The following is a 26,265-nucleotide window of genomic DNA, read 5'->3' on the forward strand; positions in this document are numbered from 1 at the left end:
AAGACCTAAATATTTCAGCGGAAGAGCAAACTCCCTATAGCCTAAAATTTCCATTAACTCATGTAGATCAGGCACATCCCCAACTGGAACCAATTAAGACTTTCCTAAATTAATTTTTAGCCCTGACATCTCCTCAAATCTAGATAGAATCCCACACAAGGCTGTTATATGAATGTTGTCAGCATCATAGAAAACAAGAGTATCATCCACGAACAGTAAATGGGGCATCGTCATCAAGGAATCAGTTGCGTTCCAAACTGTAAAACCCAAAAACTGTCCTGCTACAGTAGCTGCAACCAACATACGGCTCAAGGCCTCCATGACAATATCAAGGAGAAAATGGGATAAAGGATCACCTTGCCGAAGACCTCTAGAACTCCCAGAAAAGTCAGAAGGGCAACCATTGATCAAAATGGAGAATTTAACAGATGATATACAACACCTGATCCACCTTCTCCGCTTATCGAAAAAACCACACTGTTGTAACAGAAACAAGAGAAACTCCCAATTCACATGTCATACGCTTTCTCAATATCCAGTTTGCAAAACACCCTCGGAACCCCTGCCTTCAATCAACTGTCTATACACTCAGAAGCAATAAGGACAGAATCTAGAATCTGTCTGCCTTTCACAAAGGCATTCTAAGATTCATAAATAAGACCATGAACCACCCTTCACATACGATTGGCTAACACCTTAGCAATAATCTTGTACAACCCTCCCACCAAACTAATAGGCCGAAAGTCTTTGACATCCACTGCATCAATTTTCTTAGGCATGAGAGAAAGAAATGTAGCATTAAATCTCTTTTCAAACATAGCATGGGCATGAAAAACATGAAACACATTCATAATATCTGTTTTCTCCATGCTCCAACAAGACTGAAAAAAAGCCATTGTAAAACCATCTGGACCTGGCGCTTTATCACCATTGAAATCATGTACCACACCAAATACTTCATCCTCATCAAAAGGTTGGTCCAACCATGAGGCATCTTCCTCAGAAATTCTAGAGAAAGCAACCTCATCCAAAAGAGGTCTATAAGCCTCAGTCTTCGAGTATAGCTGCCTATAGAACTGAGTAATGCACCCCTCAATGAGCCCCTAATCCGTAGATATCTCTCTATCCACCATAAGCCTATCGATAGTATTGCATCTTCTATGAGAATTTGCAATACGATGAAAAAATTTTGTGTTCCTATCTCCCTCTTTAAGAAAAAAAGCCCTAGGTTTCTACCTTTAGCAAATTTCTTCCAACAAAGTTGTTTTCTCTAACTCTCCATGAATTCGATCATTTTCCCTACTTTCCTCCACTGTAAGAACATAATCATCCTCAATAACTTCCAATTCATTAAAATCCTTCCACAAATTTTGCACCCTAAGACCTATATCACCGAACTCCTCCACATTCCATCTCTTCAAATCCAATTTCATCATCTTCAGTTTGTTAGCCAAAGAAAAACTTGGAGTTCCTTGGAAAAGATAGGACTCCCACCATGAACTCACCCTTTTCCAAAAAGCCCTCATCCTTTAACCACATGTTCTCAAACCTAAAATGTTTTTTTCCTCTATGTAAATTTCCACCCTCAAGAAGGATTGGGAAATGATCCGAAAGCAACCTAGAAAGGGGCCGTTGATAGACAGATAGAAAATTCTCCTCCCAATCTGCTGACAAAAGAAACCTGTCCAATCTAGATCTAGAAGCAACCTCTCTAGAATTAGACCAAGTGAAATTCCCCCCAACCACAGGCAGATCAACAAGGCTTTGCTTGGAAATAAAAGCTGAAAACCGATGCATAACTATAGTGAAATACTTAGAACAAGAGCGTTTAGAAGGAAACTACACCACATTAAAATCAACTCCCACACACCAAGGCACATCCCACCAACTACATACTCCAGATAACTCCTCCCAAAAGAAACTTTTGTCTTTATCACTATTGGGTCCATAAACACCAGTGAAAGCCCAAACAAAATGGTCCACCACATTTTTGAATTTACAAGAGACAGAGAAACGACCCACCGCTTCCTCCACCTTATCCACAACCCTGTTGTCCCACATCAATAAAACCCCACCTGAAGCACCCACAGAGCCTAAGTAGAGCCAATCCACATGCTGACCTCCCCACAAACTACAAATGACACCTTTATTAATTAACTCCATCTTAGTTTCTTGCAGGCAAACAATATCTGCTTTCCAATTTCGAATCAAATTTCTAACCCGAAGCCGCTTATCCTGCTCATTTAGCCCTCTCACATTCCATGAAACAATTCTCAAATTCATTTATGCACTACAATAGCCCATTCCCTACTAGCACACCTGTTCCTTTCTGACTCATTCTCGTCACTCCATAAACACAATAAACTCTTTAATTCATGATGCCCTTTGTGCTAAGCCTTACCCATCTTTCTCTTAAAAGCTACATCAAGCATCCGCTTTTTCCTTCACGCTTCTAAAGCTAAGAGCAAACCTGTAACTTGTTCTTTGAATCCCTCAAGCGAGATCCCAACAAATTTCTGGAAAGCTTTAATTCTATTAGTTACCCATTGTGACAACTTGATGTTATCTACATCTACCTTAGCCCCTATCTCCTCAATTGTAGGAATCTCCATAACCACTGAATTATCCATCGCCAAAGGTGCCACTTCCAGTGGTTCACCTATGTGATCCCAATCCAACAACCCCTCATCAGAGTCCCAAGCCACACATTCTGACCCAAAATCAGAGACAATAGAACCCCCAACACCATCACACTCAGAATCCCAACTAATAATTTGTCCCTCATTAAAAGGAGAAACCAAACCTGGATTAGCTACCTCCTCCGATTCAGGCTGACCAAACACGGCTTTAGGAAACCGATAAGCGGAAAGCGGAATGACTATTTTCCTCCCATCCCGAAGTTCGAGCATCCAATCATTAGAATTACCCCAAGTTTTGCTCAAATCTCCAACAAAATCATTGATTCTAGGACCAAACTCATGTGGCATTTTGGTGAAGATCGGTTCTGTATTCTCCGATCCAACTGCATGCTGAGATGACACTACCGACTCGATATTCCCCTCTTCTGACTCCACTCCTACCATGTCACTCGTCAGATTGCAATTACCCATCTTTTGTGTGTAGAGAGGCAGCTGATCTGATAGCTTGCTTGAGAGCAATGGAGGAAGCCCAAAAGCTGTGTCGCATGCAATGGAAGGAGGAGACAACAAAGACCCATACCCAAGAACCACTAGATTAGGCATTGAAAGAGAAGTGCCAGCTACTGCCGTGTTCTCACAACCGAGAATCGAAGACCCACATGGCAGAGAAGAAGCCACACACACCTGTACAGTATTGTTGCAAGCGAGGGAGGAGAGCGCTTTCGAAGATGCAATCCCAGAAGCCTTAAGGGTGGATTTGGTACTGAAACGCTGTGGACCAGACTTAAAAAACAAAGCTTTATTAGGCCCAGCTTGGGCTTTGGGCTTCCATGCAGCCTGGGGCCTTAGCCCACTTCCTTTAGTCAACACAGTTTTAAAACTATGTGGCTTATCCTCTCCACTAGGCTTAACAGCCACCAAGCCCACCTCATTAACCTTAGAAGATAGCACAGTCCAACTCCCTTCTTTCCCACGTTCCACACGCAAGGCAATATCCAAGGTCAGTGTTGTGTTCAAGCTTTTATCCATAGCTCCATTGAAGACCGACGTGACATCTGCCCCAACTTGCTCCTTGTCAGACCCGGAATTATCTCCCCAAGAAATACATGATTTCAAATTTTGAAAACCTAAAGTAAACTCCTTTCCTTTGTTTCCAAAACCTCCAGGCATCTACAGGATTTTCTCCGTCATCATTACCGGTTTTAGGATGGCAATCTTGTGCTTAACACTGAAATTCTGATTAATCGGATGGATAGTCTTCCTCAAATGCATTCCAAAACCTCTCCAGCCACTCCCCAATTTCCCTTCCGGTATGACAATGGAACCCCTACGATGGCCATTTACGAGCTCAGAGAACAATAGAGTGACCAATCAAATAGACATAAGTTTGGTAATAAAATCAGATAGACATAAGTGACCAATCACACTTTAGAAATCCCAATGATTGTTGTCAACTCTTAAATATTATGTAAACTACTCACAATTCTCACACACAATGCTTGCATAGGGTTCATAAAACCTTGCACTCATATTTCGAGAGAAGGGTGTCATGTTGTTCCTTTTCTCGCTCATCGCAATATAAGAGGTCGAACACTAATGGCAGGGTATCAACAATATGTATAGTGTATTTCAAAAAAAAATCTTTATGTTAAAAATAAAAAATAATTTTTTTAAAAAAAGAGGGGGAAATTTGAAATGATAAAGGGTAACTTACTAATTTCCAATACTTCAGAGGGACATTACCAATATCACTAAAACCGAAACCTCATTTTTCTCTTAATTTCCCAAAAAACAAAATGGATAACTTCTTTGTGATCTAAAAACCCAATTAATTCAAACACCCCAATTGGGGTGTTTTAATAGTCACATGCCCTAACATTACTTTAATTGTGGTTGTGGATCCCAAATCCCAAGATCTATATGATTTGAATTAATTGTATTTGGTTTATTGTAAAAGTTTGTCAAAATCTTACTAGAATAAATTGAAGAATAGATTTTCATCCAAACTAAATATAGTTTGCTCTAGCAAAATAACATCACATGTGCAAAACTAAGATATTCAATTATTCACTTGAGCAAAACAATAATTAAGACATAACATTCACAAGTATTTCGCCTAACATTTGCTAAAGCAAAATTGTCAAGATTTGCAAAATGAGTTTTGATATAAGAATGATTTGTGATCAACCTTTAACCTACTTATCAACCAACATAAACCACTTAAAACTCTATTTTTTTTTTTTAATATAGAGAAAGGTTACCATACAAAGAGCAATATAGAGAGTAGTTTATTTAAGACATTTTCTCCCCTCCTCGTGTGTGTGGTAAAAACCCCATTTATCCTGATCTGGCTTTTCAGGCTTTCCTTTCTTATCTATGTCTAATAGAGGTAGGCAGTGTGGAGTCTCGCTTGCTTTCTGGGTTCCCCTTTAGTATTCTTAAAAAAAAAAAAAAAAAAAAAAAAAAAAAAAAAAAAAAAAAAAGCAATCCACAGAAATCCCTATGCCTTTTCTTTCTTGAGCCAAACTGAAAATACATAAATTGCATCCACTCATCTTCTGATTCCAAAGATAGTGTTTGTGATATTATTTTAAACCACATGGATTCTTTTCAGTAAATCACTACAACAAATCTTCAAGGAAATTCTTGAAGTGCCAAAGGTTTTGGTTCATGCAAACATGTTGTTTGTAGGGAGATACTGTAAAAGGATTGCAATGAATCTAGGACAATTTTGGTAGGAAGGTAAGCAAGCTAGGTATTTACATATGATATATAGAGAGTCTAGAACTGCAAAGGTTTTGTGAGTATAGACTATTGTATATGTTCATTTATATTGGATTTTCTAACAAGATTGGACTCCTAAAGTGCATTTCCTATTGAAAAGGGTTTTTTTTTAGTGGTTTTCCACTTTATAATCAAATCTTTGTGTTGAATGTTTACGATTTTATTATTATTGCTTTTGTTATTTGGTATTATTTGTGTGGCTGATATATATTACTTGAGATATTTATATGAATTTCATAATAAACTTGTGCCCTATGTCCATTAATTTTGCAACATAAATTGTTTAAGGGTCTAAACACTATGTTTGGCCAGAAAAAAAGGGGAGGGAAGACAAAAGAAAGATAAGAGAAGTGATTGGAACATATTTTCAATAAGAATCCTTTTTTTTTTTGTTCTTTGAGTAATAAATTTTTTGTTTTAGATTCATAAAATAAATTAAAATACGATAAAAAGTAAATTCTTAAAAACCAAAAATGAAAAAACAACGATGAATTGGGTTAAAAACTATTTTAAAACTATCTAGTTACAAAAACTCCACGTTAGGAGAGTATAGATTAGAAGAAGTCGAGTGTTAATATAATGTTAAGTTAAAACCAAAATTTAGTGTATTTGGTATTCAAGGGAGGAAAAAAAAAAAGGAAATTATGATGTGTGCCCCATGTACAACTCCCTCATCAATCTCTTTCATTAATTTCCTTTTAATTTTGAAGGAAAGAAAAATGATTGGTCTAAGGGAAAACCATTCTCCCATCAATTTCTCTCCAACCAAACAAAACATTTGTCTTCACCTCCCTCCTTTTTCCTTCCCCTACTTTCCTTTCCATCCAATTTCCCTTCAACTAAACACAATATAGAAATTTCACTTTCAGTTGCTTAACCAGCAGCTAGAATCCAACATTGGTTAACTAAAGCCTCATTCTTTAAACCCATTAATAATTTTTTATTCAAGTAAATATGGAACACCGCGAAATGTTACTTACAATCTCAAGAACGAGCTTCAATAATGTTAGGTTTTAAGGAATTAGGAACTAATGTATTAGAACTTCATTTTGTAATGTTGGCAAACCATAATTAAAACGTTTTAGTCTTGTTTAGACTTGCTCAAAATATGTGTTTTTATGTAAAGTTGGTATTGAGTTACTGCAGGAATTACTGTGTAAATCTGTTTAGCTCGATCGATCAAGAATTAGACTCGATCGATCGAAAGTTGTGCAGACCGTAGGTTTTATGTTTTGCCTTAAGTATAAAAAAGAAAACCCTAGCCACATTTTAAAGTGGCTCTTTATGCTGTGTGTGCGAATCTATTGTGAGATCTAGAGGTGTTTGCCTTCGCATACACTTAGGGTTTCCAATCTCAAGATTGATGTCAAGAGTTTGGTGATCGATTCAGTTGTTGATTCAAGAGCTTAAAGATACACAAGCGGGAGTGCTTGTAATTGTTGGGAATCCAAGAAAGAAGAAGTCCATGGACTCAAAGCTGTCACATGGTTGTGGTAGTAAGTTTCCTACTCGAGGTAGCATAGGATGTTAGTGGTCTAAGTCGCTATTGTGTAAACTTTAATTCTTTCATAGTGGATTCGTTTTACCTTGAGGATAGTTAGGTTAAATCCTCCCCAGGTTTTTTACCGATTTGGTTTTCCTGGGTTATCATATTGTTGTGTTCTTTATTTTTCACACTTTACAATAATATGATATATTTGTATTAACCTAGATTTGATAATTTGACTAAGTAATCACTTGGCTAATTAACTAGATTAATCTGGTTGTGTTTTAAGAGGTCTAAAAACAAACAAATAAAATTTTCAACAATCATCAAAACCGTAGTTTCCTTAAAATTAACCGAAATTGTGAGCACAATGAAGCCATGAATAAAACAAAAAATAACAAGACACGCTTCAATAGTTTCAATATTAAAACTACAGAAAGAAACTTAATAAGGTCATGACACAAGGAGTAGAGAAACAAAAGATTCAACATCAGAATCCCTTTCCATGACAAGTTTTGATAACAGCATTACCCCAGTCTTGGGATCCAGTCTCATGCGAACCATTCTTCATCCCAAAGACATCATTGAACACAAAAGATGAGTCATCCTTGAAAGTGAAACGACCATGCATCCTGTTACATGCAACTCTAGATAACTGTGGTAGTGCCATGAACTAGGAATATAACATTAAACTTATTTAAGAATGCCTAGTGGTTGACTTTGGTGGGGAGTGGAAGTGGGAAATAGGTGATCCAACAGGAGGGATAATAGATGGCAATGGAGGTAACTTGGGCAATACGGGCTTAGTCAAAGGTGGTAACTCTAAGTGAGGCAATGGAGGCAATATGAGCTTTGGAAATGTTGGGTGAGGTGGTGCCAATGGTGATATTGTGGGTGTCAATGAAGTCGAAGTACTAGGCGGTACTTGTGGCGATGTGGGTGTAGTTGAACTTGGGGCTGGAGCCAATTGTGATGTTGGAGGTGATGACAAGGCTTTTTTAGGCTTAGGCTTTTCTGGTGATGTGGGTGGAGTTGAACTTGGGGCTGGTGCCAATTGTGATGGTGGAGGTGATGACAAAGCTATCTTAGGCTTAGGCAATTCCGGTGATGTGGGTGTATTTGAACTTGGAGCTGGTGGCAATTGTGATGGAGGTGATGACAAAGCCTTTTTAGGCTCTCGAGATTCTGGTGATGCGTGTCGTGGTGATGTAAGGATTGAAGGCAATGGAGGCAAAGGGGGCAATTTAGGCTTAGGCACAGGAGGCACAACCTGCAAGGTTGGCGCTTTAGATGAAGCCTTGGCAGTGTCCAAAAGATGACGAGCTCCTAGGGCCACATTGATGCTTGAAAACAACAAAGCAATGAAGAAAGCTAACATCAAACAATGAAAGTGAGCCATCATGAAGTGAAGATATGGCTTTACAATATCAGGCTGAAGCATTGTTTGAGCATAAATAAGCAACAAAAAGCAAGGGACTTTAGTAGGGAAATAAAGGCCTATTGAAGGGGATTTAATGTTATCCTTTTCTTGCATTCACTCATCTGGGACCTCGCCAATATGTTTGGTGAGATAGTCAGCATGGTTCAGATTCTGGAATGCACCAAATGCAAGCTATTGAATGAAGTGGTTTATCTGCATATGTCCTATATTTTAGTAGTGTCAAATGTTGTTGTAAATCAGAGAGTGTAATTGAACATCTCTTCGAGGAATGAATGGATCATTAGGCAAAAGAGGAAACACAAAATACACAGCTGAAGCCAAGTTCTTTTAGTTCTGCCAAGTGCAGAAATTGTACTCAAAATGGAAAAAATCCCGTGTCCAAGAAAAACCTAGATTTTTTGTCTACAAGTTGCAGCCATAGACCAAGAACAAATTAAACAACTACTTTTTGTTGCCCATCAAGACGTTTCCAGCCGTAAAATTACTCAATATTATACTATCATTTATTAATTTACAGAACTACCAAGAAGGGTGGTTTCTATTAGCACTTTTGTCATCCACTCTTCCAGCTTTTATGTGTTTTAGAAAATTTATAATGAGAATTTTGTTGTAGTTTTTGTTTAGCCCCCCCGCCCCTTATCTTATAAATCCTCAAAAAACAAAAACTTAAAGTTGAACATGAAATTTTCCTTTTCGAAAAAGAGAAATATCACTAGCCTAAAAAATCATTGGTGGATTATTGATTTATTTGTAGAACCTATTGTAGATTTAACTATGAATAATTGAATATCATAGGCTTCTTTGAAAAAGGTTTTCTGTCATTAGATTTCAAAAAAACCGACTTTAGTTTGTGAGTAAATGCTTGTCCGTTTAGCGGGGTCAGCTCAATAAAAATTTTAAGCCTAAGGCAATTTAAGTTTTCATATTTAAATATCACTTAAATAACTAAGAAACAAACACACGCACATACAAGAGAGAGGGAAAGAGATTATAATACAAAGATACACCACAACACCACCCAAAAGTCATCGTAGCTTTTAACGGAGGGTGTGACAAATTATACTACATACAACACACTCTTTTAAATAATGTGGGACAATTACCCATTCTCAAAAAAAGAAAAATATCACTTAAATAATAAAAACAGTTAGTTAATGTTCTATATTATTATTTTTGTATAAAATAAATTATTTTTACTTTTTAATATGACTAATTCACCTAATTGTAAATGGATTGGATTCTTATTAATCCATATTTTTTGGGGCCTTGTTAGAAGTAGAAGAAAAATGCACAATTCACAAATTTTTTGTTTAAAAAAAAAAAAAATCACTTATTACCCTACATTCGGAGGCATTTTTCTACTCTAGTAGGAGGCCCTAAGCCTAGGCCCACGACCAAACTTGCTATTTAGTTTCTTGAAGAATATAACTCAATATATATTGTGATTTTGACCAAGAGTTGTTGCTGACATGAACCCCCAGTGGAATATCGTACAGCAAAAAGAACTAGTGTTAGAGCAAGTGTTCTCAAGTGTTGTGATGTGAGTTTGTTAAAATGCTTTAAACCATCACATTGGTGAACCCCTCACTAGCATTCTCCTTTCCACCATCTGCATGATCAGAATTATCCACTTCTAAGCAGGATTCTAACCTCAAAAGTTGCGGATGATATTGTCTTAATGAGAATGGAGGGGAGGAGTTTCTTGAGCCAAAGGGCTCCAGCAAATCAGGATAGCTGCGAAGAAAACTGTAATGATCATTCTCATCTGGTTCTGTTTGGGGCTCTGATCCAGGATTTTGTCACCCTGTCTCGAGTTCTGCTTCACTAACAACTGAAGCATCCAAGTCAGGTCCAGAAATTTCACAACTTTCAACAGAATTGTCACTCGCTACAGGAGAATTGTCCCAAAGAATTCCCTTTTCCCAGTGTTGCTGATCAAGAGGATAAAACCCAGGACATTGTGGTGCCTGCAATCCAACAGAAAAATTTCCTATTACCCCATCTTTCATTGGTTCTGCACTGAGACAGGAGTCCTTTCTTTGCCCGTCATCTTCTGAAGGCAATGAGGTAGCCTCTTGCAGATCACCAAATGCTGTGACCTCTGGTTTGTCATCATCAAAAACTGAGCCTTCAAGTTCAAGTGAATGTGCCTGTTTCATAAATGAAAAACCTTGACCAGCATCCTTTAAAAATTCCTCCTCATCCTCTTCAACAATATCAGACATGTCCATAGATTTATATCCATCTGAAAGAATGAAACAGAGAAGGAATAGAAAATCAAACTAGAACCAGGCTAGCAAATAAAAGAACAGTTTTTTTTTTTTACAGTCAAAATTTCAACTCTGACGAAGTAGCAGTGAGGTTGACCTACTCAATTTTTTTATGAAGAGCAGTGATACAAATTTGCAAAAATGAACGAGTTCCAAATATAATTCCTATCATGCTATTTCTAGCCAAATCAATGGATTATGCTGGTTTGAAACACTAAGTGTGGATGAATAAATCAGATCAACAATTAGCAGAAGTGTTGAATAATAGTTGTAGAATGGTATTGCATATGTAAGAAAAGTGGAGAATATATGAATCACTTGCTTCTTAGCTGTGATGTTGCTAGAGACTTGTGGGCTATGATTTTGTGCCTTTTCAGAGTTCAATAGGTCATGCCTAGAAGAGTGGTTGATTTGTTGGCTTGTTGGAAAGGACAATTTAGACAACATCCTAATGTACATATTTGGATTGCAATTCCTCTGTCTCATGAGGTGTATTTGGAGGGAAACACCACCTGAAGTTTCAAAGGGTGTGAGAATTTGGTTTTGGAAATGAAGCTTTCACTCTTGAGATCCTTATATGATGGAATAGCTTCCACCACATATTATTCTTTTTCTATTTTATTTGAGCTTATTGATCTTTCTAGTTTTAACTGTTACATTTGATTATCTCTTGTGTACATCTCGTATAAATGGGTTGTGCCTCTTCTGTGCTTTTTCAATAATTATTTCCTTATTTTTAAAAAACTGGAGGAAGATATCATATTATACATCCAAATACCTTTGGGAATGGAGAACCTACAGTCTCTCTTCTCCCCCTTCTTCAAGGGCTCGTGAATACCAAAAATTTCAGAGAATCGTAAGATTACCATCCCATCCTCAATACACAAAACAGGCAGTGGTGTAGAGCCTTTCCCATCCAATGACTCTTCCTGACTTTAAGGTTCTTGCTGCTGGAACTCATGAATTTGAAAAAATAAAAATATTAGCAAACATCAACATATTTATTAAGGTTGCGTTTGGATTGGGCGTTTTCAGCCCAATCTGCGTTTGCGTTTTGGAAAAACGTGGGACCCAGCTACAGTAAAACGTGGCTCCAAAACGCTGAAACGCGAAATGAAAAACAATGCGCACCGTTTCATTTAAAAACGCTGGAACGCTGTCCGTCTGTGCTGACCACAAGGAAAAACGCACCGTTTCATCAATAAACTCCAGAGCATAACAGAAAACATATTCAACGAACCCATTCATGTGTAGTTCACAACACTGTCCTGACCCAAGCATAACGTTCTCCCCAACGGCTAATTTTGTGCATTCCGTTTCTTCCTCTCAACTACCCGGCACAGATGTCTTCAATTTTCATCAATGCCCCGTCCTCATCGTCTTCAATGAAGCGCACCTACCCACCATCCCGCAATAAACCATCAATAGAAGAGCTGAAACAGGGTAACTACAATCCCACACGGAACAAACGAAGCCATCCGAGAGTGATTCGCACGAGCTCAGCTTCTCTCCGCTTGGGACGTCGCTGCCGCCACTCTAGGTCTCTGCATTCACGGGTACTGTTCTTTTGTGGGATATAAACAAATATGTATCACACACACTATAAATAACTACAAATCCAGCAAAATCAAATTATAAAACAATCTAAAAAGCCATACTTGAAAATCATCAAATCCCCATTAACAAGAAGTGAAATTCCAGCAAATGAATACAGAGGATTGAACTTACACTCTATCAAATCAAATGAAGTAATTCCAGCAAATTAAAAGAAACCCATTAACAAGAAATGAATTTCGAACAAGACATCATAGAAAATAGTGAAAAAAAAATTGAGAACACTCACCTTAGAGAGTGGGATTCGTTTCTACAACGTTGCTTCTGGTTTTTGAGCTCAGCCTAAATCAGTTTTGGGTTTCAAGGAGCACTGTTATGGGTGGGAGACGACTGAAATTGGGGAAAAGGGTGAAATGGGTTTATGAAAGACTGGGTTATCTTTGCCGGCGTCGGATTGGGTGACGTTCATCGTTGATTTCGCTTCTGAGCTCTTCGCCGGCGTTGGACATCGTCTTCTATTCTCTGGAGGGCGCGGAACTATCGTCCAAGAAGGGTGAGGAGTGAATAGCAGAGAGAGAGAGGAAAAACAAAAAAAGGATTTTTCAGCTGAGCTATAGTAAAACGCGTGCCTTTATATATTTTCAGCTCCGCTACAGTACCCACGTTTTGCTACAGTAATTTTCAGTTTTCAGTTTTCAGTTTTCAGTTTTCAGCGGTATCCAAACGGACCCTAAAGAGTAAAATAGAATATACTGACCAGCAATGTAGACACAATTCAGAGAGTAGTGCAAATTATATGTTTCTTTTTTCTTTGGTTGCCATTGAAAGCATATGGTGATTAGGATAACAATTAATACACTGAAAATGATGATCATAACTAAGTCTATAATATTACTTATACACAACATGACAAATAGTTTTAGCTTAAATGGCACTTCCCCTATATGAATGAGACAGAAGGTCAGGTCAAGAATTCAAGACCCAGTAATTGTATGTGTAACTTGCCAATCAAAAATTACATGTACTAAAGTAGCATATATAATGCCAAAGTACATCCAAAAAAATTTAGAGAAAAAAGAGAGTAAAAGAGCATAAAATTCATTGCATTGTGTCTTTTTAATGAGGTCGGTATGTCAAACTGAGTTCGTTTTTGGCATGATTGTTGGTGTGGTGACCAACCCTTGAAAAGAGGCTTTCCTGCTTTTGTATGAGAACTCTACAGATCAGGAAGCTTCCATGGAGGACTTGATGGTCAGGTAGGTCGAGGGGGAGAGATGAAGTTGGGATGTGTAGTTCTCGGGATTTCAATGATTTGGAGGTGGATTTGGTGGCTGCCTTTCTTCATCTTCTAGACTCTCATATTCCTTTGACTACGGGTGGAGATTGGGTGCGATGGAGGTTCGAGAAAAATGGGGAGTTTGCATGTGCCGGTGTAGTGGGGGTGGATCACCTTCTAATACACTATAAGGAAGCTTATCAATTGTGGTGTCTTGTATTTAGATCTTTTGGTATTTCTTGAGTCTTACTAGAGTGTGAAAGATCTTTTATTTAGTTGGAGGAATTGGCTGGGAAAACACTTGATGAATATTTGGAATTTGGTTTCGTATGATTAATGTGGATTATTTGATGAGAGAAAAACAAGCGTATCGTATGTTTGAGGATATGGAGAGTACAAGGGACCAGCTTCCAGCTTATTTTGTTGGCACTTTGTTTGACTAGTCTTGTGCTTTGGGGATCATGAATAGAGATTCCATTCCAATGTTTATTGAGTCTCTATCTTTTTGTACATAATTGTTTGTATTTTTTGTAATTCAGGCTACTTCGTGCCTTTCTTTGCATGAAGTATTCTCTTTTCTATAACATATCCATACTGGTGCTTCAAAACTCAGGCCTTATAATCGTTGTTTTCAAATATCCCAATCCATACTTGGCCCTACATTATATTCATTAAAGAAAAAAAAAATTACCCGAAGCATTGAAAGATTTATTTAAACAGTACACCAATTGTCTCTCACAAGACATGGGCGAGCACAAATACAAAGACAAAACCATTTATTATTCTTTGGCTCAGCCATGAAGTATATACCTAGAATCAACTTCATAAATGTCACACAAAGTAAACTCATGAGTACCTCAACCATTCTATTCACTCAATCTCATTGATGCTGATTCCATTTTGCAATGTATATTGGGGAATGCCCAGTGACTTTCATTTTTTTAGTTAATATTTACAAACTATTTACTTACTGGAAAGAAAATAAAATATTAAAATGAAAAACTTTACCTCCAAAGGAAAACTCCTCTAACCCACTACCATGGCGATTGATAAAAACATCAGTGACTTGTATAAATTATACATGTGGATGGTTTTATGAGTTGCCATCTAAAGGATTGGAGGAGGTTTTTCCAAACCAATCTGGAGGAAAACTTTTTCCAAATTAAAATGTGTGGTACACCACTTTCAATTATGCCACTCTAAAACTTAAAACAGCTTTCAGCTTCATAATACCCATCAAAATTTTTCTTCCTAAAAATAAACATCTTAGAGGTAAAAGCAAAAGTACTCTGGAACAGAAAATACACACAACAAAAAACAAATAACAACAAAAAAGGTAAAAAGATCACAAACTGACCTGGAATTCTTCTATATCGACAGCCAACTTTTCAGCTTCTAGGGAGGCATGTTGTAAATCATCATCAAAAGATTTCTCACTTTCAGAAACCACACCAAGAATTTCACCCTGGTCACCTGAAATAAGCACACTTAAATAAGTCGAACATCAAAACAAAAAGCTAGGAAAGTAAAAGTTTTTAAAGTGAGAAACTACTAAATATTTGACAGCCACCATAATGATGGTAGTAGACATAATGATCTCAACCAAACCAATGATTCCAATTGGACCTACACATCCCTTTTAACTAAATGACCTCTACTGAGCCCACTAATTGGACAAGTTTTTTGTCATACATACAAGACTTTAGAACATTATGCTTTGTGTTGAGAAACTCAAATACAAGAGAAAATGCATAGCTGTAATACAATTTATGAAACAAGATGTTATGAATTGCAAATTATTTTATCTTAGACTAAGCTTCAATTCAAGCCCTCCAACTTTAGATTTGCGGACAATTAGGCCCCTATAGCTCCGATTTTAGCAATCCCAACCCTGAAGTTTCAGTTTGGTGCCAATTTGGTCCCTCCATCCATATCCTTTAATATGGGAACTGTTAGATATCATATGAGTTTCATGTTACCATTGCCAAGAGCCTTGTAGCTCAACTGGTTGGCACCTCCTAGTGTTTCCAAAAAAACATCTAGGGTTTAAATCCCCCTACCCCCAACTATTGAATTATTAAAAATAAATAAATAAAAAATAAAAAAGGTTTCATGTGACCATTAAATGACATCATCTTGGGAGAAACATTCAAGGAAAAAAAAAATAGAAGGAAATTAAATACAACCACTGCTGAGGACTAGCAACTAGGATTGTTAAGATTCTGACCAGAACCAACAAAACCAGACCAAGCCAAGCCAAACTGACTGACTCTAGATGCTTCCGATGGTAAAAAATTTGGATTTCAGTTTCCTTTTTTTTTTTTTTTTCTTTTACAATTACTGATGTAGGCTGATGCGGTCGTCGGTTTCAATTTTAATTTAACGACAAAACCACAATAAACCATATATACAATCAATTATATATATATATATATAAGCATATATTTTATTAAATACATTTTTTTTTTTAAATTGTACTAGTACAAAACACCACCCCACACTAACCCCCACAACCCCCAAGATTTTTCCTCACCCCCTTCATCTCTTTTCCTCAACAACTCAGATCTTGCCTGCCTTGGTCACCACCTTCGCCTTCCTCGAACTCCAGTCAACACCTACTTAGCCCAGACCACTGCACTCAAACTCAAAGAGAGCAAAGCTTTTAAAGTCCAAATCAAACACAGCAAAGCCAATCGATCAAAGCAAGAACATAAAAGAAGAAAATGGGTTGTGTTATTCAAGAACAGAGAGGGAAGACTGGAAGAGCTTGTGAATGGATTGAAGAGCTCCTTAGCCCAACCCATCCCTCCATGCTCTAGATCAATGGTCAACATTTTTCTTTTCTTGAATACGAGATTCTAAATGCTGTGATTATTTATTTTCTGTGGGGATAACTCTTTTGATTTGTTGTAGGAAAACTTGTTGGAACCGTGTTGTTTTCTCTTGCAACACCGACCAAACTGATCACATTGTCCCGAAAAACTGAGACCAATGCAGTCTGGCTTCCTCCCTCCTAGCAGTGCGGTTGGTACAGTTCAAAATGGCCTCCAAATGCCAACCACACCAGCAAGCAGAATTGAGAAATTGAAAAGAAATTTCCTTTGGGGTGACATGGGGGATGAGCTTAAGCATCATTTGGGGGATGGAATACGGTGTGTACTCCTATTGCTAATGGCAGATTGGATGCTAGAAGGTTAGTAACCTTTAACCAGGCCTTCTTGGGTAAATGGAAACGGTGTTCTGAAACAGAGGCATTGCGGTTGTGGAGGCGAATAGTAGCTGTGAAATATGGAGAGAGGCAGGGAGGTTTGGGCATGAAGAATGTTAATGGAACTCATGATTGTAGCTAATGGAAAGGTATTAGCTTAGGGTGGGACAAGTTCCTGCAATATATACGCATGGAGCCAGAACTGCACTTTTGATCCATCTCCAATTTCAAACAAGATAGACTGAGACAAAGAGGGCCACCCCCGTCTAATATTTTTCCACAAACTAACTCCATACAGACCAGAGATTGCTAGAACACCAACCACCCCATTCACATCCATACTTTATCACTTGACGCCACAAGGCATCCCTTTCTTGCCCAAATCTCCACAACCACTTCCCTAATAAAGCTATATTAAAAAGTCTCAAATTCCTAATCCCCAAGCCACCTGAAGAAAGTGGAGCACAAACAATAGCCCATTTAACAAGATGAAATTTGGGTTCTTTGTGTTCACTTTCATGAACCTTTTGTAATTCTTTAGATTTCTTTGTGTTCACTTTCATGTACCTTTTGTAATCATTTAGACTTCTTCGTTTTGACTTTCATGTACATGAAGTAGTCTTGTTCAATAAAATATGCATTTACTTATTAAAAAAAATAACAATAACTGTAGGTTTAATCTTGAGACAAAATTATAGATCCAAACTTACAAATCATACGCAAGTGATTCAATAGTATAAATTGATTGACAATAATAGGCCATTGCATACAAGAGTGATTTATTTGCATGGAAAAATTAATCACAATTACAATCATAATATATACACACACACACACACACACACATATATATATATGACACAAGACCAAAAGAAAGATAAATTTTTTACATCATGCCAATTTAACCCTAACTATATTAGATTGCCGATTTGCAATAGAAGATAACGTCATATAAGGTTACTATTGAAGATTCAAAAGATGATACCCAGTAAAGTTATTCCCTCTACATAGCAGTGTGCATGTCTGTGTGTGAGTGTGAATGTGTATATGAATGCATCTATAAAGTGAATGAAGAGGAAATTGGGCAGTAAAAGATAATAGATACCACACCTGTTAAAGAGGTAGTTTGAACTTCCAAATTGTTATCCACCACCTCGTGTTCTTGTTCAAGTTCCTCATCATAATTTTCATCATCAAACACTGATGTAGGCTTCAACGAAGCAAGAGAAACATCAGTAGAGAAGTACTCCTTTTTGGGTGACAAATGGTCCTCCTCACTAGTAGCTTGAATCTCTGGACCCTCATACTGCTCATCAAAATCTTCATAATCAACTGCATCTCCAGCCTTCTCATCACAATCTGACAGCAGAAGAAATCCAAAAAAAAAAAAAAAATCAAAAGATTGAAAAGTGTAAGAGGCCAAATCTACAACAGCCACCCCTACTGCAACACCTTTATAGCTGCCTATGGTTAAAAACACTAATCCGACATTAATGATATAATCTCAAGCTCAAAATCACATTTGCCACCACAGTATGAATGACTGGCAGATTCAAATCCCATATATGATATAGCACACTTCTTTCTATTTCTTATCTTTTTGATAGAGAGAGGGAGAGAGGAGAAGATAAAAGCAAAATGTAAATCTAAGGTACTGCATTATCTACAAGGAAAGTCACTATGCCAAGACAAACTACAGCTTGAAGTGCAAACCAGCATAAGGGAGGCTCCTGCACCAGTTCAGATTCTAGATGAAGTAAATTTAATGATTAGTTTCTAATTTGTCATTTTCAATACCAAGTTCTTCAAACCTCAATAGTAGAAAACATTAGAAAAGCTGAATCTGGAAGAAGAAAATGACTTTAAGAGATAGAGAGCGATTAGGACTAATGTCCAAGGTCACTCCAATTGTGATACCATGGCACCTACATCTTTATTTCTGTAATTGGTGGGATTTCATCACAGACAGACATTAAATGGTTTAAAACCTTTGGGACTACAGGTTTTGGGACTTTCATAATGAACTTCACTTGGTATCTCCTATGTTCACCCTTATATTATTTTACCACAATTAAATTGCCCTAATAATGATTTTATTTTATCAAAATAAAATGCCTACACATTATTCATTCCTAAGTGCATATAAAGCGCAATGGCTCTTGAAAGAAACCCCCATCAAACTCTTTACACTTTCGAGGGAACCCAACTCTTAAGTCAACTTTTGAACTGTGTGGCTCCAGATCTTATGGTATGTAATAAATTTTATTGAAAAAAAAATAATGCTCTTGCGTTTGCTTTTCACTCCAACACAAGCATAAATACATTCTGTGCTGTAAAATTCTATCTTTTCAAGAGAAAATTTACAAAGGAATACAAATTATAATACAAAAATGATCTAGTTAATTGAGCTCTAAAATTCCAAAAGTAATCCATAGAGAATGTGCTCATATGGAATCTTTAAAACCCACATCCACCTTGTTGAAATTAGCCAGTAAAACATACAGAAGCCCAGAAACCACACTACTGCTGTAATAAATCACAACTATTAGAAAAATCCAACCAGATAAATGACATATGCATTCACCAAAACTCAAAGAATTTCAACAAACAAGTACTTGACCCACAACAGACTAATCATCAAATGTCACTTAAAATAAATTAAAAGTTTGAATTTTACTTGGTTGAAGAAAAAGAAATACTAACAGAACATCAAAAACTGCATAAGAAAGTTTTCCCAGGCATACAACATCACCTTGTTCAGTAGTATCAGCAGGTATCTGTGGTGATCTTTCTGACAGCTGAAAATAAATTAAATAAATAAAACAATGATCAGTGGCAGAAATAAGGAAAAGAAGAAACTACAATTATACTTCCCCCAAATAATAAAGATGCAAAAGTGATAACCATAGGACACAAATAACCTAAATAAGAACCCACATTGCTATTTTTCCCTACAACCAAAAACACAGGATTGAGATTTCCATACATCTATATCTGTCAGAGAGGGACCCAGCTTGTCAGCCAGCGCAGCAAGATGCTCCTTTGCATCCTGAAAAGCATAATGGTATAATTTCCATCAATGTCACAATAATATCGCAGAAAGATAATTATCCTAGTCAAATCAACCTGCAAAACATGATTAAAAAAAAAAAACCTCATTCCACACAGTAAAAGTAAAGGTTTTCGAGAAAGTGAAAAAGTAAACCAGTTGAGTGTAGACATTACTTGAAAGCTAGAATAGTATGTTCTTGAACTCAGCAATGGTCAATAAATTTTTATTTGGGATAACTAGCAAAATTCATCACAAGAAAAGGAGAAAAAGAGGCATAACCTAGTACACAGGGAGTATACAATGGAAAGTCTAAACAAAGAAATAAAAGGAGGAAAAATAAATAAAAGGAGGACATACCGCTCCTTATCCTCCTCGGTCCTCGGACTCTCCACATATATATTACATATTTTATATTACATGGAAGACATGTTAAAAGCTTTTTGAGATGTGTTGAAAATTCCTAAGTTACAATGTATTGAATTGTGACAGGTTTTATATTCCACTTTTTTGTAAACTAAATTGTTATGAGTTAAAATGGATTTTATATTGAATCTTAACAGGTGCAAATAAGTAGAAAAAATAAGGACATCATTCTTGTCCTCAACATATAATTTTTATTACTAGAACACATAACCAACTTATAATTATACATAATAACAGGGAGCTTACACAACATTAGCAACAAAAAAGATATAATTCTTTCATTAATTTTTTTTAGCAACATAATTTTTCATTGCTAATGCATGGAAGCAATATAAATTTGAACATACAAGGAGGTCACACAAGATTTGTAATAGACATGGATCCAGAAGTATATCACACGGAAATCACTATTGACCCTGCCTTTAATAGTATCGAGATTCTCATTCAAAGGGCTGTCCTTAATTGCATTCTTTTTCTTGGAAGTTCAGATTCATTCCATGAACATACAACAAAGGCAGGGTTCATTTTAACACCCTGCTCAACCACTCAAAAAATCTTTATTGTTTTGTCTTAATCTAAGAAGTGATCATGCTTGTAGTCTCTCCCTTGTTTGGTCTTGTCTCCTTTGAATCTTGTTCATTAGATTGGCTGGTGAGTTGTAGCAAAGTATAGAAGCCTATTTATTTATCTTAAAAACTAGAAACCCATTTATTTATCTTGCAAGTCTAGAAGCCTATTTACTTTTAAGATGCAAGTAAATTTCTATTTCATAATAGAATCCTTTGATTTTCAGTAATGAATAGATCAAAATACCATTTGCAGCAAATCCAGTACAAAAGTTGAACTCAACCAGAAGCAATTTGCTTCAGAGAAGAATCAAAGAGGAGAACCCCATCCCCCACCACCAGGAGTTAAAATTTGAAGAATTTCCCCTGCCTGCACCTCAACTGTATTTTTACCCCCAAGATAAACTCTCCGATTATCTTTTGTGACAAGGAAGTTAGCCCCACAAGCCCCATCTTTGCCACCTTTTAGGCCTCTTGGTGCATGAACACGCCTCTCCGATAGAATGCTCACCACAACAGGGCGCTTGAACTCTATCTCCCTGACAAGACCATCACCTCCTCTATGAAGTCCGGTTCCCCCGCTCTTCTCCCTAAGCCCAAATTTATGCAAAAGAACCGGATATCTCTGCTCAAAAATCTCCGGATCAGTCATTCTCGTGTTGGTCATGTGGCATTGGACTCCACTGGTTCCATGCCAGGTTGGACCAGCCCCACTCCCACCTCCAATTGTTTCATAATAACCAAAAGAATCATCCCCAAATGTGAGGTTATTCATACAACCCTGTGAACATGCACAAGCTTGAAATGCAGTTAGTACAACATCAGTTATTCTCTGTGATGTCAGAACGTTACCTCCCACCACCGCAGCTTTATCACTTGGAGAGAGGAATGACCCTGCTGGAATATGGATTTTAACAGGAGCCAAACAACCTTGATTGAGAGGAATATCGACATCCACCAAACAGCGAAGGCAGTAAATGACTGCTGCAGCTGTTACTGCTTCTGGTGCATTCCAATTCCCATAAACTTCAGGACTAGTCCCGTTAAAGTCAAAAATTGCTTCACCTTTATCAGAATCAATTGTCAGTTTCAAATGAATAATGGACCCGTCATCCATGTAATCCTCTTCCTCAATGGTTACTGAATTTCCATCTCCAAGCTCAGATGACTGAGATGAAACTGTAGTAGCAACTGACTTAAGCATTTCTCTCACTGCTTCTTCTGCATTCAACTGCACATACGTCATGTAAGCCTGAACAGTGTCCAAACTATACTGCTCAATAAGCTCTTTTATGAGGGAAATTCCTCTCTGATTTGCAGCTACTTGAGCTCGAAGATCTGATAGATTATCTTGAATCCTGCGTGTTCCAGGGATCTTATGCTCCACTTCACCAGAGCTGGGGAACTGGAGAAGCTTCATGATTCCTTCTTCCTGAAAAATCCCCTTTTCCACGAGCTTAAATGCTTTTATGGCAGCCCCTTCTTCCCATATGGACTTTGAAAAAGGCGGCATGCTTCCAGGAGTTATTCCACCAATCTCTGCATGATGCCCTCGGCTTGCCACAAAAAATACTAGCCTCCCCTTATCAAAAACAGGTGTAACAACAGTTATATCAGGAAGATGGCTACCACCAGCACAAGGATGATTGGCAACCAAAACATCACCTTCATTCAAATTATCACCCCAATAGTTGAACTGCCACCGAACTGTGCTAGACATGGCTCCTAGGTGAACAGGAACGTGAGGGGCATTTGCAACTAGTCCCCCATCAGGACCAAAGAGAGCACAAGAGAAATCCAGCCGTTCCTTGATATTTGTTGATATAGAAGTCCTCTGTAGGGTCCTTCCCATCTGTTCAGCAATTCCCATAAACCTGTGATTAAAGATTGAAAGCTGCACAACATCTGCAACTTTTTCTGCTACTTTCATGGTGTTTATAGTAGACTCAACTTCAATTTTAATGTTTCCATATTTGGTTATAATAGCTCTACAGTTGGGCTCCACTATAACAGTACTATTCCCATTCATGATGATTGAAGGACCTGGCAAGACATGCCCATACCCCAAATTCTCAAGCTTGAACAGAGGTGTATCTTGCCACCCATTCCCAAAGTAAACCTTGTAGTTGTCTTCAACTTTAGGAGTACCAGAAACAAGTTCAAGGGCCTGAGGCTTCAATATATTTGTGACTCCTATACCACGAACTCTTACATCACATATTAAGATGTTCCTGTTTTGTAGTTTAAATCCATACTCTTGCTGAAAGAGATTCACAAATTCCACTGCATAATCACAAGCTGATCCATCTTCAGTTGTTCGCCTCTTAACCATGATGGCAGTGTCTGTACCTTCATATCTTAAATTTAAATATGTCTCTGCAGTAATGTTTTCCTCTCTAAAACCTTGCTCTTGCAACTTCTGTATTACTTGCTTCAGCAAAATAGTTTCTCTGTGAAAGGCCTCAAAGACAGATTCGGGACCATAAACAGCAGAATATGGCTCCTGTGCCTCTTCAACAACATCGGCTAATCCCATCCCATAAGCACTTAAGATCCCACAGAACCTGTGAACGAGTACTTCTTTCATACCCAAAGACCTAGCAATGGAGCACGCATGCTGAGGTCCAGCACCTCCAAAGCAAGCAAGAGCATGGTTCCTTGTTTCATGGCCCTTCATCTCAGTTAACTGCCGTATTGGACGACACATTGTCTCATTAGCAACATTCACAAATCCCAGAGCAATCTCCTCCACTGTCATGTCCTTGGCAGATGGATCCTGACTCTTTCTGTAGGAGTTTATTTCCCTTGCAAGCTTCTCAAATTCTTCTCTAGTCGCCTTGATATCTAGAGGCTGATCTTCCTTAAGGCCAAAGATGGATGGGAAATAATCAGGAATAACAAATCCTAGAATCAGGTTTGCATCTGTTACTGCCAATTCCCCACCTTTCCGGTAACACACAGGACCAGGGTGTGCACCCACTGATTCTGGTCCAACTCGGAAAGCTCCAAATTGGAATTTCAACTTTGATCCACCACCGGCAGCAACAGTGTTGATGTCAAGCTGAGGTGCTTGAATTATAGAACCAGCAATTTGAGTTTCGAGAACTTGTTCATAACTTCCAGCATAACGGCTCACATCAGTAGATGTACCACCCATGTCAAACCCAATAAGGGGCTTCGATGTTTCAAGATTAAAAAGAGTCTGTGAGTAGCCTACAACCCCACCAGCCGGACCAGACAACACCGCCTTGTGCCCTGAAAATCTACTTTCTGGTGCAAGTCCTCCATCTGATTGCATAAACAGAACATTCAACTTCCCCAACCCTTCATCAAATTTGGATATGAATCCTGATAAGTACTCTTTAATAACTGGGGTCAAGTATGCATCAACACTAGCTGTTAGACCCCTCGGAACAGCTCTAACCATGGGAGTCAAAGCTGAAGATAAAGAAACATGTCTGAAACCCAAACTCACAGCTAACCTCTCTACAGCTGTTTCATGCTGTGGATAAGTGTAAGAATGCATCAACACGACAGCCAAACAGCTAATTCCCTTCTCCAACAACCCTTTCAGTAAAGGCTTGAGAGCTTCTTCATTGAGAGGCTTCACAACCCTGACAATCTCGCCTGAAATGCCCTTAATTAATGGTGTAGAAGAACCTTGATTCTCCTCCTTATCATGAACAAGCTCAATTCTCTCATCAACCTCTATAACCTCCTCGTAAAGATTAGATGGTTTTGATACAGTGAGGTCGAATATGCTGGGGCGAGCCTGGTTACCAATTTGGAGCAAATCCCGGAAGCCTCGAGTCACACACAAAGCAATCCTTTCTCCTTTTCTTTCCAAAAGTGCATTTGTCGCCACGGTTGTACCCATCCTAATCCACTCAATCTTATCCGTGGGAATTTTCGAAGTACGTGGGATTTTCTCCCCTGTAAACTCTTCGAGAATCCTCCGAATACCCTCAACTGGAGCATCATCATAGTTTGATGGGTCAACAGACAAAAGTTTCAAAACATGACCATCAGTCCGACCCGGGATTTCAGCATAAACATCAGTGAAGGTCCCCCCTCTGTCAATGCAAAACCTGAGTTTCTCTTCATTGAAACTCCCCATTCCTACAATTTTAATTTCAAATTTAAAAACAGAAAGAAAAAAAAAATTATATCATTCAATATAACTCCAAATTGCTAATGAGACAGCATTCTATATCAAAACATGGATAGAGTGAGAAATCAATCCAATCTCAACAGGAAAAAAAAAAAAACGACTCAGTTTCTGGAAAATCAAAACCTACTGCCCAGAAATATAATAAAAAACCCGAGCCTCAACTTTCACGGTCTCTAAAATTAAATGCAAGTCCTTGATCTCTAGCATATGATGAAAACATTGAAAAAAATAATCGAACACACACACACACAAAACTCAGCGTCGCTATTCAAATCAAACCACCATGGATTATGAATTATGAATTTCACACTTGGTTTTCTCTACTCTTGTTGTTTTAGCAGAACAGAAAAGAGAGATTTTTTAGAGAGTTAGGAAAAGAGAGTGAGGTACTTACTTGAGGCGTTTGGTGGTTGTGATACGGCGGAATACGGTGGGCCTCAGAGAGAGAGAGAGAGAGAGAGAGAGAGAGAGCAATCGGCTCAGCTATCTCTTTTTTTTGTATCGAACTTCCAGTTGCAGGTAATGAAATAGTAAAACGACTATAAACTGGACACAGGTTTTCCTTGGATGATTGATGATTCATTCACGTTTCTAAACTCTTACGTCTTACCACTTGTGTTATTTTTTGTCCTGCCTTTTGTGTTTGTGTAAGTGTAACTATTGACGGGACAGGCTCCCCTCCCGTTTTAATTTAGATGACTGACACGTAGCACACATAATATCCAAGGGTTAAAAAACGTTCACCTCATATTAAGCTTTTTTCTCTGACCAAGTTCATCATCCTCAACATCTCTTATGAGACTCTAACTTACAATCTCAACACAGCCATTAATCACACACAGCGCCCAACCCATATTCATTCAATCAGTATCTGCAAATGCCAAAGAAACCAACTCATACCCATCTACCCAGCTGGAGGACCTCCCTGTTTAGTTTTGCACCGCCACCAAACCGAGTCTTGATGCTCTCAGCCATTAATCTCACCACCGCTTCAGTCCAAACTGCCACCGTCCACCAAAGGATGAGGGCGATGTTGCCGATTGGCGAAAGAGGCAGATAAGAGAGAGTAAAAAAAAAAACCAGGAGAGAGAGAAAACTTAATATGTCATGGACGTTTTTTAACCCTTGGATTTTATGTGTGCTACGTGTCAATCATCTAAATTGAAACCGGAGAAAACGTGAGGGGAGCCTGTCCCACTATTGATTGAGAAAAATAAAAACTGCAAATCTCTATAAAAAAAATAAATAAGTAAATAAAATTTTCACTTTCATATCGTTCAAATAATATATATATATATATATATATATTTTTAAATTAAGATATTTAGGGTTCATGTCTTTTGTTACTCTTTATATTTTTAATTTTAATTTTAATTATTTTATTTCTTTAAGTTA

General features: G+C 37.8%; 4 protein-coding genes across 6 annotated transcripts; all 4 read right to left on the bottom strand.

Moving 5' to 3' along the window:
* Positions 1 to 1,839: 1,839 nt before the first annotated feature.
* LOC115966606 (exodeoxyribonuclease-like) lies at positions 1,840 to 2,283 on the bottom strand. Its single transcript, XM_031085809.1, has one exon. It carries the CDS (start codon positions 2,281 to 2,283, stop codon positions 1,840 to 1,842), a length of 444 nt encoding a protein of 147 aa, XP_030941669.1.
* Positions 2,284 to 7,233: 4,950 nt separating this feature from the next.
* Positions 7,234 to 8,365, bottom strand: LOC115968915 (vegetative cell wall protein gp1-like). The gene has a single exon (XM_031088453.1). It carries the CDS (start codon positions 8,348 to 8,350, stop codon positions 7,607 to 7,609), a length of 744 nt encoding a protein of 247 aa, XP_030944313.1. The 5' UTR covers positions 8,351 to 8,365; the 3' UTR covers positions 7,234 to 7,606.
* A 1,254-nt stretch (positions 8,366 to 9,619) lies between these two features.
* LOC115968745 (transcription initiation factor TFIID subunit 1-like) lies at positions 9,620 to 19,440 on the bottom strand. Of its 2 annotated transcripts, XM_031088241.1 has the most exons (6): positions 19,362 to 19,440; positions 17,769 to 18,017; positions 14,808 to 14,923; positions 11,752 to 12,164; positions 11,399 to 11,570; positions 9,620 to 10,595 (listed from the first exon to the last, which is right to left on the bottom strand). In XM_031088241.1, exons 1-4 carry the CDS (start codon positions 19,405 to 19,407, stop codon positions 12,120 to 12,122), a joined length of 456 nt encoding a protein of 151 aa, XP_030944101.1. In that variant the 5' UTR covers positions 19,408 to 19,440; the 3' UTR covers positions 9,620 to 10,595; positions 11,399 to 11,570; positions 11,752 to 12,119. The 2 variants fall into 2 exon arrangements, with proteins under 2 accessions (XP_030944101.1, XP_030944100.1); XM_031088240.1 differs by lacking the exons at positions 14,808 to 14,923; positions 17,769 to 18,017; positions 19,362 to 19,440 and having other exon boundaries at positions 11,752 to 12,139.
* A 204-nt stretch (positions 19,441 to 19,644) lies between these two features.
* On the bottom strand, positions 19,645 to 25,942 carry LOC115968744 (5-oxoprolinase). Of its 2 annotated transcripts, XR_004086793.1 has the most exons (3): positions 25,265 to 25,942; positions 20,947 to 24,818; positions 19,645 to 19,707 (listed from the first exon to the last, which is right to left on the bottom strand). XR_004086793.1 is itself a non-coding variant. In XM_031088239.1 (2 exons), exon 2 carries the CDS (start codon positions 24,814 to 24,816, stop codon positions 21,010 to 21,012), a length of 3,807 nt encoding a protein of 1,268 aa, XP_030944099.1. In that variant the 5' UTR covers positions 24,817 to 24,818; positions 25,265 to 25,942; the 3' UTR covers positions 20,386 to 21,009. The 2 variants fall into 2 exon arrangements, 1 of the variants encoding a protein (XP_030944099.1); XM_031088239.1 differs by lacking the exon at positions 19,645 to 19,707 and having other exon boundaries at positions 20,386 to 24,818.
* Between the last annotated feature and the right edge of the window lie 323 nt (positions 25,943 to 26,265).

This window comes from Quercus lobata, chromosome 11 (assembly GCF_001633185.2).
Source record: "Quercus lobata isolate SW786 chromosome 11, ValleyOak3.0 Primary Assembly, whole genome shotgun sequence".
In the NCBI taxonomy this organism is placed as follows: Eukaryota; Viridiplantae; Streptophyta; class Magnoliopsida; order Fagales; family Fagaceae; genus Quercus; species Quercus lobata.

Excerpts from the sequence above, each read along its gene's own strand:
- LOC115966606 (XM_031085809.1), bottom strand. The coding sequence starts at position 2,283 with ATGAATTTGAGAATTGTTTCATGGAATGTGAGAGGGCTAAATGAGCAG.
- LOC115968915 (XM_031088453.1), bottom strand. The coding sequence starts at position 8,350 with ATGCTTCAGCCTGATATTGTAAAGCCATATCTTCACTTCATGATGGCT.
- LOC115968745 (XM_031088240.1), bottom strand. The coding sequence starts at position 11,489 with ATGGTAATCTTACGATTCTCTGAAATTTTTGGTATTCACGAGCCCTTG. Across the intron at positions 10,596-11,398 it reads TAGGTTCTCCATTCCCAAAG|ATGGATATAAATCTATGGAC; the intron begins GTATTTGGATGT and ends TCATTCTTTCAG.
- LOC115968744 (XM_031088239.1), bottom strand. The coding sequence starts at position 24,816 with ATGGGGAGTTTCAATGAAGAGAAACTCAGGTTTTGCATTGACAGAGGG.